At 39.4% G+C, this 19,030-nt stretch overlaps 2 protein-coding genes across 2 annotated transcripts in view; one reads left to right on the top strand and one right to left on the bottom strand.

The window, feature by feature from the left end:
* LOC141435916 (uncharacterized) overlaps positions 1-14,700 on the top strand; it is a 31,102-nt gene extending 16,402 nt beyond the window's left edge. Inside the window, exon 2 of the mRNA XM_074098753.1 lies at positions 12,855-14,700. Within this exon, the coding sequence (XP_073954854.1) occupies positions 12,855-14,092 (1,238 nt within the window). The 3' untranslated portion in view covers positions 14,093-14,700. The remainder of the gene's footprint in view (positions 1-12,854) is intronic.
* The window catches only part of LOC141435915 (uncharacterized), a 57,454-nt gene that overhangs the window by 16,809 nt on the left and 21,615 nt on the right, over positions 1-19,030 (bottom strand). The gene's annotated exons all lie outside the window — the stretch shown is intronic.

Here is a 19,030-nt window from a genome sequence, read left to right on the forward strand (position 1 = left end):
TATGGGAGGTGGATGTTGCAGCGCATACTCCGATATTTTAGATCACCTCGGCCGCTCCAAAATATCTGATGGCGACTGTAAAAAGTTAATTATTAATACAAGCTTTTTCCTTTACATGCATTGTCATCTGTAAATGGGTTGAATTCTATATTCAAGATTTGATCCATGCTAACACGGCAAGTTAAATTAAAAGCAAAAACTTTCACTGAGTGCTACGCGGCATCAAGCTACAGGCCAGCTACGCCGTAGCGCCCGCTACGAACAATCCCGCTACGACAATCCTGACAACAGAACCCCGCGAATACCAGTCAATCATCATAAGAGCTGACAATGTAAAGTAGACAACGGACTCAGCACTCAGGGGTGTAATAGGAAATAATGCTTTCGGCGGGACAATTTTTTACGCACTCGGGCAAATCAAGCATTTTCGGCTGCCGAATATTCGGCCCGAGTCTCATATTCATATATCAAGCGGAATGGCTTTATTTAAAGCACGCGTAATTACTTTTTCAAATAAATGCGACGCATTACTCAACGAGATATATTTGCGGTGGCCTCGGGAGCGGCCGGCCGCGGATCTGCTGCCGAGGTAGACATAGCGACTTCATACTTTCAAACGCGAACTGGTGTCCGAATGCCTGCAAAATTGTGTCGGCACTTGGCACAATAAGTTATTACCACGACTTACGCCTAGTGGTTAAACCTATGGTCTCTCAAGCAGAGGGTCGTGGGCGCGAACTTGCATCTCGTGAGTTATTCGGAATTTACAAGGAAGGACAGCGAAAAAGAATGTTTTTCTTAAAACGGAAACACGATAAAATTTATACTACTTTTAAATTTTATGGGTACTAATCACATCTAAATGTACATTACAGGGCAGTGAGTAAACTAAAATACATGAAGTAAAAAGCTCCCACGGATATATATTTTAGGTGCACTGCATTTATATGTAGACACATATAATATTAAATCTGAGGACGTGGCGCCTGGCCAGTCAGGGATGGATTACGGAATCAAAGAACGTACATACGGACGGTTTATTAGCTGGACCACCAGGATCGCAACAAGAGGAAGATCTTTGCAGGTTGCCGCGAGGCGACGCTGTTGCCACGATACCCGACATGCGGGGTATCGTGAGCTGTTGCCATTAGGAATACCTGTGAAAGCAGGCCTAATACGTCGTGGCGTCTCGCTCACGCTAACAGTATTTAAAGGGAGAGAGAGAGAGAGAGAGAGGACACGATATGAACATCGAATTTAATTTCGGAGTCGCCACCCATTTCGCACTTCTTGATAGGATAGGAAACGAACAAGCTAATTTCCAGATGGTAAGTCGCCACCATCTACGAACACCTGTGACACCTGGAGATTGCAGATGCAATGCCAGCCGTCAAGGCTAAGATATAACAAATTATTTCAAAAAGCATGAAAGTTTAAAATTTCATATATCAAATACGAGAAAATAGGTAAGTGTCTTGTAGTAAAACTCCAAAATGATAAAAAATAAACATGTAACCTCTCCTCAAGTGTATTAAAGTGACCACACATCAAACCACAACACCGAAGCAGTAATTACGCTTTTAAATTGTAATAATTCTCAATATAATAACGGACAAATGTTTTTAAACCCCATTCGGACTGGTTAAAGCAGAGATTGTACGGGTGCCGCCCTGCAGCGGATCGCATTGTTTTCGGAGATAATAAATCGTTTTACGCCGCGATGAGGCGCAGATCTACCAAATTACGATTTTGCGGATCCAAAAATGGAACCCAATCTTGATTACGGGGATCGCATTGTCCGTGTGAAACGTTTTAATTCCAGTTTCATAGTAAAATATCATGTATGTAGATGATTTTGTTTTACGTTACTTCTGACGCGACAGTATTAATTATATTCTGTACCAGACACACTCTTCTTCTGAGCATTTTTTTTTGTTATTGAAAACTAATCAGCCATTGATATCTATCTCACTTAATGGTAAGTGGTTAAGTGTAACTCATTGGTTTATTACCTAACAGCCAATCCACTCTGGTTTCAGAATACTTAGCTCTAAATTGTACTTTTCCGAAAAAACAGTCGACGGAAGTGAATTCTATTCCGTAGCAGTCCGCATTATAAAACATGAAGCGAAGCGCTTTGAGCGAAAGACTAGATTATTAATAACAGAAGAGTAGAATATCTCACCGCGCCTGGTAATGTGACTGGTAGATTTCGCAAGTCTCCACTTCAATGGAAGACCTTAATTCAGGGACTCGGGTAAGACATTAAGGCATACTGTGTACACAACATGCCCTATTTGCTAAGTAAAACACAAACGCTGCTTCGCGACTAAGTATTAAACCCAAATTCCGTGTAAAACTGACTAATAATAGCGGAGCTTAGGTCCAGGCGTCGCACGCGCTGTTTGCGTAGGCAGCCGGCCACTCCAGCCTGCTCCTGCGACCCTAATCCATCCCCCCAGGCCCAGCCAACCGGAAACCTAAACCCAATCAGCGCAAATCAATGCTTAACCAAACAAAAGGATCCGCTTAATCATAAACGAACCCGCAGAATTCGAATAACGAGATGGTTAGCGACGCGACTCCACCAATACATTCCGCCCTGGTATTATATAACTCCAATAAAACACGCAACATAAATTATCCACGCTAAACGCTCACAAAGCGATCCTCGGCGATAGCTACAACAAATAACAACGATATTACGTTACAGATATATCGAAATTAAACATATGCGACGTACCAGTTTCTGCTCGGATTCGTTCAATTAACCGGCAAGGGGGAGACAATAGGGGGGCGCGGCGCCGAGTGTTTCGTACGAATCAATCCGCGTATTGCTGCATACCCCAAATCCACGAATCACGTCAAAAGTGCTTTTACGATCGCTCAACCGAGATGAATCAATCCATTTAATACATCTGTCAGCGTGTAAACACCAGTGCACGTAAAATGAAGCCTCGTCTAATCCGTGAAAAGCATCCGTTGCAATAAACATCTTTGAGAGAAAAATCTCATTTGACAGATGTCGAAGCGAATGGATCCATTAGCGAGCAAACGCAGGCGTCGCAGAGATAAAGATCCGTTGATTACGACTTCGTAGAATAATGTCTGTCACATCTAAACAATGGCACTAGACAACGGGCATTAATATTGTGTAATCTGCTAATCTAAATAGGTACTAAGTTAAGTGCAGCCGATAAAGTCATTAATTTCATCCCGCTGCTACACTGTCGGATACACGTTTGAAAATCCTTTCGCTCCGATAGTCAGTAGGTGAATAGTTACTACTAAACGTCAATTTATACATCGCTGATAACGCATGTTAATAAGTATGACATTTGGTGTCTTACCGCTCCGGTCCTGTCAACGCAAATTACAACCTATCAATGACAGGGAATCACTAGGACATCATAAATAAGATCGTGTATGCTAACCACCTCCGCACCCGTTAGATTCAAAACACACGATCGCACTGATGTTTCGGTTCCTACCGGCACGTGCGTCCTGCCGTCCTGGTACACGCGAGCGACTCGCAGGCGGGCCGCCGATCACTGAAGGCTTCCCGGGGCCCGCCCGCGGCCCCCGCCCCTCCTGCCCCGCAACCCAAACTCTCAATTATTTTATTGGGAGAGCTAATGAGACGTGAACCATCCTCTGGCTCGTTGTCTGCTATTCCCATGGTTACCCGCGGGACACAGTGCAAGTGATCGAGCCAGATAAGATTCGATATTCACGTGGATTAGGGCGGCCTCGCTCCAGCCGGGAATACGTGTGTCGCTTCTGTGACAAAGTTAATTTAAATCTGACGCATGCTTACAAGCCACTTGACTTTAAGTACATACGAGTACACGAGTAACAACTCTGCTAGAGATTCGGTTTTATTTGACAGGTGGTTACATACATTGTGATGCAACGAATGGAATTTCGCTGAATCAGAGAATACTTTGATTTAAACCAAAGTTCCTCCAAGTTCCTTCAAGTGTTCTATTTCGGTCACACTTATAACTAGCTTTTACCAGCGGCTTCCTTCACATAAACTGTCAGACGAATTGAAATACCGGAATTTTAAAAAAATGCTATTTTAAATCCAGGTGGGCTTTATTTACATGACAAACTTTCTAGACTAGACTAGATTTTGAGATTTCACATGGATACCGGCACGTGATAAAAAATAGCTTATGCCTAATTAACACAATAATAATTAATTTAATACAATTCCGTCCAGCAAACACACACACACACACACACACACGCACGCACACACACACATTAGCATTCATACTGTAATAAATGATATGAAATGTGTCTCGTGCGTAGCACATTCGTAGCGCAGCTACGGCGTAGCATATAGGCTCGTAGCAGAGATTGTAAGTGAGGCTCCAGCGCGTGCCTCGTGCGAATAAGGGACTTCAATCATTGTACCGTGTCGCAGATTTACTAGTAATTCACGAAAAGATTATTATGTTTGTATTAATAACGTAGGGACATTTATTTTGTTAGGTATTGCTGGTTTTTCCAAAAGTGCTAGCGCCCTAAATGCAATAAAAAATTGTTTTATACTATTATCTCCCCAATATCAAAATCAAATAACAAATGGATTGAATGAATGAATGAATGAATTATTTGTATAACTTAGGTAAGTTACAAAGATTTTTAAAAATTAAGGGATTCTCTATGTTTTACCGTTAGGCGTACAAATATTTGGCAACGTGTTTAGCAATCTGACGCAAATAAAAAGCGTTTTAGCTAAATAAATTGAATTTGTTCTCGTTTTTATGTTCATCGCGTTCATAAAAGAGGCCAATCAACTAAGTATTGTATTGTAAAAGGTTTTTTAAAGTAAAATTAGTAACATAAACCGCCGACGTAACCAAGTTACATAAAAAAAGTACCAGAGTTAATAAAGTAATTGTCATTTTTATTTTATCTTCGTATTTCAAGCCGATCTTCGCATGCAGATCAGACCTGAGATTTAATAAAAAATCACGAAATAAATTATTTGACTTCGACATATGTAGATCAGGTAATTATTCTTACATGAATTTACTTATTTTTTCCGAAAACTAACTTGTCTCTGACACTTCCCGTACTTACTGCAACAAAAATATCAAGGGTTTACACCCCTCGTGTTGGCAGGTGTCCATGGGCGGCGGTGATTGCTTCCCATCAGATGGCCCGCATGCTCGTTTTCCACCTCTTATATATAAAAAAAACAATTGGTCACAATTCATACTAACCACTCCTCGCTTCGCTCGTCGTACCTAAATTTTCCTTTTTTTCGGCATATCAAGATGTGCCCGGTATAGAGCTAGGAATATCGACGAATGCGTTGCTCTAATCGATCTGCCGTATTGTTTCTCAGGTACATCGTGAAATGCCTGGCCAACTTTTAGGCACATCATGAAATCGCGCCATTACATGATATGCCTAGGAATTTCGAGATCTGACGGATTTTATGATCGGCCGCCGATATACACAAGCTTTATCACAATTGTCATTGCTGGCATAACGTATAAAAAAAAAAAGGCGACCCCGATGGAAACGAATAGTTACAGCATCACGCTACTACTATTTACGTCAAGTGCGCCTGCAGGATCACGTAACTGCTGTGTTAATTTGTTTCCGCGATTGCCTCTCAATATAGGACTTCGCGTAATTAATTACCACGGGCTTCCCAGGAGTCAAGGACCCCTCCAAAGCTAATGGAGGGCGCATTAGTACTTAGGTTAAAGCTGCGCTCGCAATGAGACCAATACATTATATTAAAGTAGGTATGCCCCGACATGTTTCGAACCAATTGTCTTTATTACTAAGATTGGGCAAAAAAAAACGCAAAAAAAAGTTTCTAATACCTGTGTGTATATCTACTGGAGCTATGCATTTAAGTGATGGACTGTATGAGGAATTTACTTTGCGAGATGTCTAATTTTGATTTTAGGACATAACGTGAGGTGTCATGGACCATTCAGTTTCAATAACAATTATTGTACATAAGGCGTGTTAGAGTCGATTACCAGAATAATGTCAATTTCACTAATTTTCGAAGCGACACGGCGAACGCGCAGCAGATAACTCATCAAACGCAACTTCGTCTTCCGACAAAATTTCGCGCCAACCGATTGAGGCGTAGATAGCATCTCTTGCGCGGCGCAGACTGTCTTTAGCAGAAGCAGCGCGCACCTTTTTCAAGGGCGCGACTAAATGTTTTTCGCGCGGGCGCGCGCGACACTTAGCGCTCGTTAGCGGCGCGCTCACATACGACATTAAAAAATATTAAAAAATAAACAAATCTACTATGATAAGTAATGACTCGTATGTCTTTGATTTAACATACGTGAGATGTCTAAATTCAGTTTGAAGAAGGATATATTTCAATCAGTAAATACGGGGAGGTGTTTTTCCGGTTAATTACACAGTTATACCTTTAAAGCGACATCACCAAGCCCCAACAAACAACAATCATAAACAAAAAACGAAACCAAAAACCATGTCAGCCCGATAAATGTACACAGCATAAAAGATGAGATCAAACGCGGAACGGTAAAAAAGGCAAAAACAAATCTGCGGTCCAGCCGCGGGACAGCGGTCACAATTTCATGCGCTCCTGGTCAAAGCCCGTGCTTTGCCCACCCTCATTTTTATCCAAAAGCTACGTATTATAAACAGACACTCCATAAGAGTGTATTCAGATTATCCGATCCAATATCGGTATCGGACGACGATGGTCAACACCCGATAGTCGACACCATATGCACCGATACAGCCATGCTCAAAATGGCCGCCATGCAACAGGCTCTGCACACACAGAGACAATTTAGATACACGTATAGCACACATACAAACATTATCGTCCGACAGCCCTCGGGCGTCCGATGGTGCCGCCAACATATCGGTGTCGGCTCCGATATCAGACCGGACAATATGAAAGACAGATAGAAATATTTCATACATTTTACTTGTCCCGATATCGTATCGGCGTCCGATACCGATATCGGATCGGATAATCTGAAAACGCTCTTAATAGACTTCTATAATTACACCAGCTGCTGTAATCAATAGTAAGGACTTTTTTCTGTTGTTAAAGGTTGTTTGGACAAAAAAGCTCTGAAGCGATAAGGCCTTGTAATTTTCTCTCTGTACGAGTACACCTGTTTTCTGTACCGCTTACTACTAGCCATAATCTAAATGCAAGTCGCTGGTAGGCTGGTGTAAGTGTAAGAGCGTTTTCAGATTATCCGATCCGATATCGGTATCGGACGCCGATACTATGAAATAATATGTACCTGTCTTTTAGATTATCCGATCGGACATCGGATCATATTTCATACATTTTACTTGCCCCGATATCGTATCTGGCTAACCACGGTGAAAATAATTCGATTCTCTGACAGGTATTAGTTAATCTAAAAGCGACATCGTAAAATAAAACACGTGTTTAAAGACGTTTTAATTTAAATCTATCTCTTTTTATAGCATACTTCTTGGAGAGAAACGACAACAACAGCTATATTTCTTGTCAGTTCTGAACCAGGATTTAAGTTAAGAAGGAGGACATGTTTCATTTCACAACGACCAGTTCTTACGCAAAGTAGGCGCAAGAATTTAGAGTGAAAGCCGACTGAGAACTGAAAGTTACTGAGATAATTTAGGGCTAATCAAATGGCCATCAGAGCCATAACCATAACGTCAGACAGACAGTGGAAAAAGTATGACAATGGAAATCACGTCAAACAATGTCGTTTATGTTTTGTTGAGATTCAAATTCTTAGATAGGAGAAGCGATAAGCTGACCCACATTTCTGCTGATGAACAATCACTTTGATGATCAATGCGCTCAAAAACGTCGATAAAATCTCAAAGCCTTAACGTCCTCTTCAGTTATTTTTGACACTCGTTCGTTTACATAAAATCTAAATGTGCCAAGTAAGCAAATATTTCGGAACCGCTCACGTTTCTGATTTCAGATAATCTGCGAATTCGGCATTATTGTCATGCCCGGGACAACCGATACGGGTACAGGCACACGCACAAGTACACGCACGTAAGGACGCCCGCAAAATCTAATTTCCCCAAAAAGTAACCCGAATAAACTACAAGCGTTCTTAGCAATACAATAACAATTCTGGCAGTCATGTACCAGGGAGCAAGGAGTAAGGGAGGGTCGTTCCGTTTTCATTCAATGCCATTCATATTCAGCTCACGCAGCTCGCAGGGCTAGTGATTGCCGATACCTGCGTTTGGGAGTACTGCCGTGCGTCCCTGCTGTCCTAGTGACCCCGACTTATGAGGGGCAGTTTGTTAACCTTCTCAACGATGTTTTTTTATTTGGTTATTGTGCAAATTAATATATTTTTTCCGTAATGACATCGTCAACGTACAGCAAAAGACAAAGTTAGGCGTTAAAAAATGAAGAAACAATTGAATTACATATACGTTTAATTATTATACGTAAGGTGCCTGTCTTCGAATTATTCCGAATTCCGGAACACCTGCACATGGTTGCTTAGTGTAACTAACTACTCTTGCAAATGTATTTCAACATTTTTAAATTTAGATTATAAAATCCGACGAAAAACATTTACAGGGTCCAAAAACCTCCCAAATACTATACTTTTCTCTCTTCAATGTATTACGATTACGACCAACGTGTTTGTTAATGTTGACCCAAGGACTTATTGCCGACATTAATTTCATTTGCACAGCAGTGATAAATCACAGAAATATGGGAAATATGTATGTTAATTATATCATGACACTTCGCTCCTAAGATAAAGCTACAGGTACAATTTAACACGGTAAGGCATTTCACCGTCAAAATGTGCGCTCATTCTTCAAGGAAAAGCTCCTCAAAGGGCAAAGGATACGAGTAAAAAAGGGGAAGCAAGTGAGTAATCTGTGTTTAGCCCTCGCCCCGCGCAGGCGCAGCCACCATCAAGATAATTTGACTCATTCAACGTAAGGATTAATCCTGAAGGAACGCAGTGGAAATAACTAAACAGTCCGTCGTTTCCGTAGCCTCGCAGGGCTCTAAATTACTTGCTCTTATTAGGGTTCCGTACCACACTAGGAAAAACAGGCCTTCCAGCATGTTTTAATCTGTACAACTGACATTGAACCTTAGGGTGCTGAAGGAATTAATTGCTCAAATAATCTTAAAAGTGTTAGATGTACTTTTTCTTTATGTTGTGGCAATTAATTATCTGTTATTTTTTGCCTTTTGAGTTCATCTTGACAATAAATTATTTTATTTCATGAGCTAAAAGTTATGGTGATAGACTTACACAATGACGCGTGGGTTCGGTGGAATTTCTCATATATACCAGTTTCTGATAATAACGAATCTCGTTATGGATATCGATAGGATAATAGCATATTGAGGATGGTTATACGCTGCTTTTATGCCAGAAAAATGCATAGATCCTGCAAATTCGTGCTGAGAAATCCGCAGACAAAGTACCCGAATATTTTGACAATAAAGAGTAAAAATAGATGAAAAAAAATTAAAATTTGCATAACAGTAGCAGCATGCAAGCGCTTTGCGTCAAAATTGCAATCAAATGTAACCCACATGGCGCGAATATGATTCCCGTATTCCTTCCACCAGCCTCCTGGTCGGAGGAAAATCATCCCGACGAAGTTGACGGACCCACTGGGAGCTTTGGGAACAATTGCGTCAGCAAATATGCGTAACGATATAACATACCCGACCGGGAGATTGCGATGGTCGAATGTGCGCATCATCAAGTGAAACGAAACTTTTAGGTTTGTACGAGTATGTAGCTAGAATATAGAAACTGCACGACTTGTCTAATCGCTACTCGCCCTGCCTTCATACGGGCGATGAATTTTTTCATTCAAACCTTATTTAAAAAGTGTTTTTTTTGACGTTAGAGGCGACTGAGGAATATCGACACCTCCTACGTATACTGGTACAAGTGCATAATCATACATTTACAGGAGAGCTGTTTAAAGGTTCCAAAACCTGTAACTTTCTCATTTGATGATATAACTTTTCAAAATTTTGCACTGGTTCCAAAGAAAATATTGCTTTCTACCTGTATTCATGGAATTTTGAAATTTCTTATAGTTTTTGAGAAAATTGCAGATACACTACTATACGCGTATTTTACATCTTGTAGTTGTGCGGTATACTGAGCTAATTACCACTTGCTCCAGTATACCGCGTAATGCGTAGATTACTGATCTAACGATATTTTTATATTGTATATGAATTTTTAGATGAAATACTTATATGGCTTGCAATGAACAATAAAACAGATGCTCTTTTACCTTCATCTATTGATTTATAAACGTTTTATCACTTGCATCAATATACGCTAACATTAGCATGCCACTTGTACCAATATACCGCTAGTAATGTTTTAAACGTGCTATACAAAATACAGAAATATACCTTTATAAAAACCTCACTTGAAATATAAATGGTTTTATTAAGAAAAGTAATTGTATTAAGTGCTTTAAATTAATGGAAGCACATTCAATGGATTCGTATTCCTGTTCAAATGTGTACTCGTATTTTATTGTGAAAGGTTCCTCATGTGATACATATATCGCATCGCACCCATTTGTATCCACAAACGGTTTAGCTTTTTGTGCCTCTTCGGGTTCCGTACCCAAAGGGTATAAACGGAAACCCTACTTCTATATACTACTTCGCTGTCCGTCCGTCTGTCACCAGCTGTATCTCATGAACCATGATAGTTAGACAGTTGAAATTTTCACAGATTATGTAGAACTGTAGTCGATATATATATATATAACAAAAAATAGAACAGAAAAATATTTAAGGGGGCCCCCATACAACAAATGTAATTTTTTTGCCATTTTTTTGCTAATCCTAATGAAGTTGTATAGATGGTATGGAACCCTTCGTGCGCGAGTCTGATTAGCACTTTGCTTAAGCCAAGCTTTGACATGAAATATTGAGTCAAAGTCAAAATATCTTTATTCAATTTAGATTGTACAAGCACTTATGAATGTCAAAAAATCTACCACCGGTTCGTAAAAACTCTGTTGAAAGAGTCTGGCAATAAACCTAGGTATATTTTGAAAACAGATTTACAATCATATTTTAGTGATATCTATAATCACAAGTATTTAGCACAACTACATATTTAAAACAGTTCTCAATTCGCTATTTGGAGTAAGCACTCGCCAATGCGGATCGGAATTATTTCCAATTTCCCTATCCATGATATAATCATTAATTTAATAATACGCCTTATATATTAATGTCTTCTTGACAATAGATTTAAATTTTGTGTCTGTTCTGAGTCTTGGGAAACTTCTATACTTCATACGGTTTACCGTTTTCGCCATATACATAGCCAGGTACCATTTCTTAGGTGTGTATAAAAATTGTGTATAGGGGGTTATTAAAAACCTGTACTATACTTTAAACCACATTAGGGCTACTAATTACTAATATGATCCAAGTAGAAAAATACTGTGATTCGAAAAAAAAAAGTTTTGCATGGAAGTGGTCGCAAGAAGACTTTCTAATTTCGATGTTTTCCCACTTATATCGTATTAGTATCAGTAGCCCTAATATGGGTTACAGTATAGTACAGGATTTTTTTTATCAACCTGTAGGTATATTGAAATTTACTGTTCTCATTTTAATTAAGCATGCATGCCTTCGCCTTCTTTTTGGGGATGCTCAACTACCAGAATGCAATGTAATACTGCAATGTTATATTTCTAGCACGCGTACATGTAGGTATAGCCGAGGAAACTGAATCACGTACTGGTACTGGGTGGAACCGTTGTACTACCAATGTTATGTTGAATCCCATACATTTGCCAAAGAAATCATAGCGAAATAGATCACGAAAGGTTTCACATTGGATTTAGTTTCCATGACTGTCTATGAGAAATACGGCTATTGTGGTCTTGCCCTCCGCAATTGTCAGACCAAAACATGTTTTTTTTATATATACTATCAAATTATGTGTTCGTAGAACAGTTTAACGGTCCGCACGCAGCGACGGCTAGCGCGTACACTGAGGCAACTGCCAGTTAAACTGGACTTCCCCGCCCCGCGACAATATCGGTGCCGCGTATAGTGGTGCATGTCGGTTGCCTCAGTATACGTTGTACCGATTAGCAAAACGTGTTAGATGCATTCATATACGTCACTTTATTTCCAAAACTAATAGGAATATCCGTGCAAATTTTTTGTGGTGGGTAAATAAGGAATATTAATCACAAAATTGCAAAAAACTAAAAATCAGAAATTTGTCACTTGTACCAGTATACGTAGGAGGTATCGAATGGATTATTCATGCGAAGCCGCGGATAAAGCTAGTCTTAGAATAAATGTTGCTTAATAATAAGCTTAGTAAATCGCTTAAATTACTACTGCGCGACCGTTTGCACTGCAATTATTCAAACTACATGCGATTAGTATCTGCAAACGTGCAGCGGATAACTTGACCCCAATAATTAGCTAGACATAATCACGGCATAATTCTACGCCCTATTCAATTTCATGATGCGTATTTATTACTTGGTTATCTCAGCTATATATACAATAGTGCTTTGCGTATCCTACATTAATGTCCTAATATTTGCAATCAAGTTGTATAGTTGAAGGTATTGTACGTGACGGCATGGTAAATTGTTTTGGGTCAGATACGGGCGTAGGTATCGCCGCTTAACGACGCCGGTGTTAAGCCAAGTAGGTATCTAAACAAAGCATGGTCGTTAGCCGTGTAGGAGGAGATTCCCCATTAAATCCAATTATTATTATGCGAGTTTTTGTGACACAAGAGAGATAATAAACATCGTACGTGGGCCAAGATCTTGTAGACAATCAGCTTAGCCTTTGTAAGGTTTATGTCCACAAAAACAAGTGATTTATAGAGCAATCTTTTTTTTCAGGGGTCACTTCTCGAGCACTCTCGGTCGATTCAGTCATTCAACAAGTCGATTGAATCCGAACAGCGAGCCTGAGGAGGAGTACACACGCAGCGCGCAGACGCTTCCGCGCAAACTACACGAGCGCAAAGAGAAACCAACTGAAAAGCCCAGTTCCAACAAGTACTGGCACCGACTGACGCCTAGTAAACGGTCTAACAGTGCAGTAAACGTCTCCAACGTAACAACCTCACCGGATGGAAAAATCAACGGGTACCCACCGGGACCGGCCAAACCAGCGCGGACATACAAAGCTCTAAATCGGAGCAAGAGTTTTGCTATGGGCGCTCCTGAACAGGAGACACACCCTCGCTACGTATCAGGAATGAGCCGAAACTACTCTACCATGTATAAATCAAACCCACACCTAAGCCGACTGGATGAAACGCCCGAACAGCTGAAAAGTCCGGGTATTGTGTCAATTATTAACAGGAGTCAACGAGATCTCGCTGATGCGGTATCCCGAGAAACTGAACGTAGACGTGATGGCTTATTCGGGGCTCGCTACGGTAAAACTACGCCAGTGGCGAATGGACACACTAATGGTTACAACAAGTCATACGATGAAACCGATAAAAAGAAAATATTCCTAAAAGGCCTTCGCGAAAGAGCTCCGGACCTGTACCAAACGCTGCACGCTGAAGATGAATCCGATGGCAGCAGATTGTCTTCTCGATATACTCCATCACCGCACTACAAAGAACGGATATCTGAAGAACGTAAAATACCTCTTTATAAAACGAACTCAGACTCATTAGCTCGAGAGACAAGCCCTTTCGTCTCACGTTTGGAAACTCGTTTAAAATCGCCAGCTATTCGTAGAGGCAGCAACAGCAGCGACAATTACTCAGAAACATACAGGTATACGACGCGGTCTGGCGATCCTGAACGACCTAGTGTCACAGACACAATAGAGACTGTAAGTAAGAAAATCGTGCCTTCAAGAGACGGACGGTCCAAAGAGATTATCGAATCACGGGAAGTGAACTCGGTAACTAAGAGCCGCGGCTACAAAGGCGAGCCTTCGTCGAACGTCAAGTATATCGAAAATGGCATACGTTCCTCTCCGATCGGATATGAACAAAAGAACGGTTATACGACCGAGCGGAGAAGAAGTAACTACAGAGTAATGGAAAAGATTAGAGATTATTAGTAGCCCTTTCGAAACATTCATGCATGCCATTTTATATATACGAATTCAAGAGTCATATGCAGACTGAGACTATAAACGCTTTTTTAAGTTCTAATCTACATAAAGTTAACTGCATAATATTAAATTGTTAACTTTGCGTAAGCTGTGTCGTGTAAAAAGTCATATAGCTTTACTAATGTTATTACTTTAAAACGTCGTCTAATTCCGTCCAGATGTAACGAATTTTTAATATTGTAAAGTAGATTTAGTTTTTAGTTTCCCGGTGAAATGCAGCGGGCTTTTGTAACTTCCAAGTACCTAACTAATTGAAAAAGTAACTGAGATAATTATATCCGTCCGGTGGTGTTAGGAGGTAATTACAATAATATGTATCAGCAAGTGTTAATTTTTCAATATTACTTGTTACTCATACCCACCTAGCCAAAATCCTTTCTTAGAATGGAATTTTGAAATTTCATTTTTATAACAGGTGTATAACTTTGTTGACTTGTGTATAGAAATATTTTCACGTAACAAATTTTGGCTTCTACAATGAAGTCGATGTTTAGTTATAAATAATCTAGGATTTTGTAATAAAATGTATCAATAAACATAACGTGTTAATACGCACTAAAGCATGATGTTTTATTATTTATACAAGTGGTGATGATTCATTTAAAGTAGAAAATATAGTGCAGACCTTGGCTCGTACTTGAAATTTCTAAGAGAATTAATCAAACATGATGAAATAAAAGAGAACAATAAGCATGAGGCGTCTGGTGTTTTTGGGGCTGATGTCTGGCTGTTTTAAGGTCATTTGGTTATGACAATAAGACCAATGCCATGCACAAAAAAATACAAGTGCTACAATTCAACATAATTTACAACTTTCTCAGATGACATTAAGTCCATGTGGTGACCGATTTCTCCGAGATTTCGGGGCCGATGTAATTTTATTTTAGTTGTAGCCTCGCGAGGAGTCTGCAAACAGACTGCAAGAAGTCTCTATAATGACAAAACAATCACAAAGTTCATTTCACAGAGAAATTCGTTATAAACTCTTTTTCTTCCAGCTTTTCAAATCGAACGTCATTACATAGATATAAAGTCAATACTCGTAATCAACTTTAATTTGGCAAAATCGACTTTCCAAGTGGTTAATAAATAAAATTTACATTTGGTATTAAATAATTCATTCACATTTGGTGGAAAAAAATATTAAGATTGGTTTTTGGAGTAAGTATTTTGTATTTTACATTTCAACTTCAAAATTTTTTCTTCAATTTTTTTTTCTTTTTTTTCCTTTTTTTTCTTTTTCTGCTTTTTCTGTGCATTTGTGTTTCAGTTTGTATTTTCGAAAAAAATTATTGCTATTTGAGGTAAGTCGAAGTTAACTGAGTATAAACAAAATAGCTACAGAAATGGTTTTAGCCCATTGAATAAGATGGCACCTACCCGGCTACGTACCTCCAACTGAGTTTATAACTTAGCTCAAGTTAGCCGAGTCCCATCTCAAACTTGTGGTAACAAACCGAGATCTAAGCGGTAAATTTGGACACTTCTCACTTCGAGTTCACACTTAAATAGTAAATGCTCGAAGCCTATAAGTACCTATATGTTAGTAATACTTGCTTAAGAAGTTGGAGGTTAATAATACTAATCAAAGTTAAATCGACCTACGATATGTTTAATTTTATAGTTTAGGAGTTATTTCGTAGTACATGAAGGGGTATCAACGGAACTCTCTTCACCTCGTGTAAAAACTAAAATCAAGTGAGTAAATAAAAGCAGAGTACTGTGTAAGAGAATTCGTGCGCAGGTTTGTCACTCTTGTGGCAGAGGTTTCGATGGTATGGTTTGGAGGACAAGTCATGTCCCTCTTGGCACGAGTCGTTACTCATTTAAATCGTATGGCTGTTGTGTTGTTTTTATAGCTTAGGCCTTTTAGAACTGACATGTTCATTACCTTTTGATCAAAGTTCCATAATAAATTAAGATTAAAAAATCAAATAAAAGCAAGGACATCCTTAAGACGACTCAACCCAAAAAAACGTAAGCCTGTTAGGTACTAAGGCTCCACTGTTGTCTCTGTCACACGGCTTGACAATTTCACAAAATAAATGTATACCTTACCATAACTGTAGTTGAAATGGCAACGGCGGCCCACATCGCTCGGAGAACAGATAACCGTTCGGGGAGAAAAGTCCTCGAGTGGCGACCACAAACCGGAAGACGTCGCGTTGGCAGGCCTCCCACTAGGTGGACTGACGGACGACATCGTAAGAGTTGTCGTTCATGGTGGCGTTTTAAGGGGGAGGCCTTTGTTCAGCAGTGGACGTCTTCCGGCTGATGATGACGATGTATAATTAACTATAGCTATAACAGCAAATAATGAAAACAAATGTGTATATTAGCGTCAGAAACTAAAAATTTGTACAGAACTTCAATGTTTTTTTTTTGATACAAATACAATACAGTAGCCAGTCATCAGTACCATACAGGAGGCAGTATTGAATTTTGATTCAGCACTATAACGGGGAACTTTGTGATTTTGTTTGTCAATTTATAATTCGCGAATTAAAGTACAGGGGTAGAGAAAAATAACAAGAGGTTTAATCTTCCAGACAGGTTTACGATGATAGAAGACTCTCACTCAAGTGCCTAATTTTAATTTCGTTACTTGTGAGTATTTCACAGCAACTAAGAGAAGCGGAGCTAAGCCAGGCGCTCATTTACAATCAGATGAATTATTTTAAATTTCAGATTCTAAATATTAGAAAACTGAAACAGAGTAATGTTGATTTTTCGATATAATTCTACGGATACTGACCTGTTAAATCAAAGTCACTATGCATTTTACTGATTGGTAGGTATTAATATATTGTTGGTGCGCCTACAATAAGCGCCTGATATTAAGTTTAGCTCTTGCTTGATGGATTGATCATGTCGACGGTTGAGAATCAGTACTGAAATTTCATGAAGACTCATCGTCATCATCATCATCATCTTAGCCGGAGGACGTCCACTGTTAGACATAGGCCTCTCCTATAGATTTCCAAGCGGTTGTGGACGTCTTACGCTGCGCTTGCCGATCCGTGGTCTCCACTCGAGAACATTTCGGTCTTTTCTCCGTGCTATATGACCTGCCCATTGCCACTTCAACGAGGTAATTCGCTTGGCTATGTCGGTGACCCTTCGCCTTGTTCTTGTTCAAGAAGAGTGCTTTGGAAAAATAGTTACTCCCCTTGCCTTTCAACAAATACAAAACAAACTTAAAAAAAAGTTGTGCAAAAACTGGCCTCGTGCGAGTGTAGGTACACGAAGAGTTCCGTATCATTGTATAACTTGTCATTACGATCAAGAACTCAAAAAGCAGGTTTCTCAAACACACGGGATAATCGAGACCAATTGACATTCTCTCGAAGTAAGTAAACCTTGTGTTACGGGCACAGAATATATAATAGTACTAACGTACAGAATGGCCACGCTCCGCCCCGCACCGGTTAGAGTTACCCCACCCCTCAAGCGCAGATTGCAGGAAAACCGCAGGAAAGCAGTCGGGTGCGCGACGCGATGTACGTCGGCCGCACGGCACTAAGTTCGGGAGCAATCATTTTGCAAAATCGTAACGGTACCCTACCTACTTCCTTTTTCTAAATAAATAGTGATTTCTGAAATTAACGCGATTAATACTTACATGAAATAACTACCTACCGAATGATTCTTTTAAGTTTGTAGACGTAATATCGTAACTGAAAATAATATTGCTTAAAATACGCAAACAGACACATTTTAAGTAGGTTTAAATAAATCGAGGATATTCTGGCAGAACCGGATAAGTGCACAATATTTATTTTTTATACGGTTTTGCTAGATAAATAAAGCAGAAAACATTGAGTATGCCTATGTAACTTTAAAAAAATTGCACTTATTCTGTTTTGCCAGAATACCCTCGAAATAGGTAAGATTAACGATTACATTTATTTGCACATATCTAAGCCATACCTACATATGAGTACCTTTAAATGTCATTGGTAGCACATAGTACTATACGGTTTTGCAATAGTCAGCCCTGTGCAGCTTACGCACACATCGACGCGTGTACAGACATCGTCGTGGCTATGTAGATTCAAGAACGCGTATTTTATACGGCGTGGCCGCCCTGTGGTTACGGGTACCTACTAAGCAACAGTAAGCAACGGTTAAACATCTATACATACTTGAATAAATTGATGTATGTATGTAATTGACTTAAATACGCCTTATTCAGTATCGAAGACTCGAGAAAAAAAAATCGTATTATTCATTCATAATTTTCTGCCCGGCGCGATTACCGAGACTTCAAGCTAGAATAGTCTCAAGCTGTAGCCAGGTTCTCTAACGACTAAATTAGACTTTTCACTTTTTTGAAGTGAAAACTTCACCGTTACCGTAACCGACACCTATGTATATAAGTACATATCTACATATATTGGCCCCGTTTACACGAGAGTTGAGTTTGGGTTGAAATACATTGATAATATAACTATATATAATATAAACACTATATTGTGTACTTATATACGTACAACATAGATAATCGTATATAATCCTGACGGAACTTTTCGAATCGAGAAAAACAAAAAAACTTCCTGTTATTTTTCACTTCTGGTGAAACATACCACCAGAAGTGAAACATAACAGGAAAATTTTATGTTATAGTATAACGAACTTGCAAGGAAAATTATAACGGCTAAGTTTGCTTGAGAATTATTAGTATTTTAAGAGTAAAGTACCTGGGCGAACGAGCTTTGCTCGGTCTAAAACTCGACAATAAGCTTTTTCCCAGAGATAAGATCAAGCTAGATCGATTTGTCATCCCCGAAAACCCCCACATACCAACTTTCATCGAAATCGTTGAAGCACTTTCCGAGATTCTGATTATATATACAAGAATTGGTCGTTTAAAGGTATTAGATA

The sequence above is a fragment of the Choristoneura fumiferana genome, chromosome 15 (genome assembly GCF_025370935.1).
Source record: "Choristoneura fumiferana chromosome 15, NRCan_CFum_1, whole genome shotgun sequence".
NCBI lineage: Eukaryota > Metazoa > Arthropoda > Insecta > Lepidoptera > Tortricidae > Choristoneura > Choristoneura fumiferana.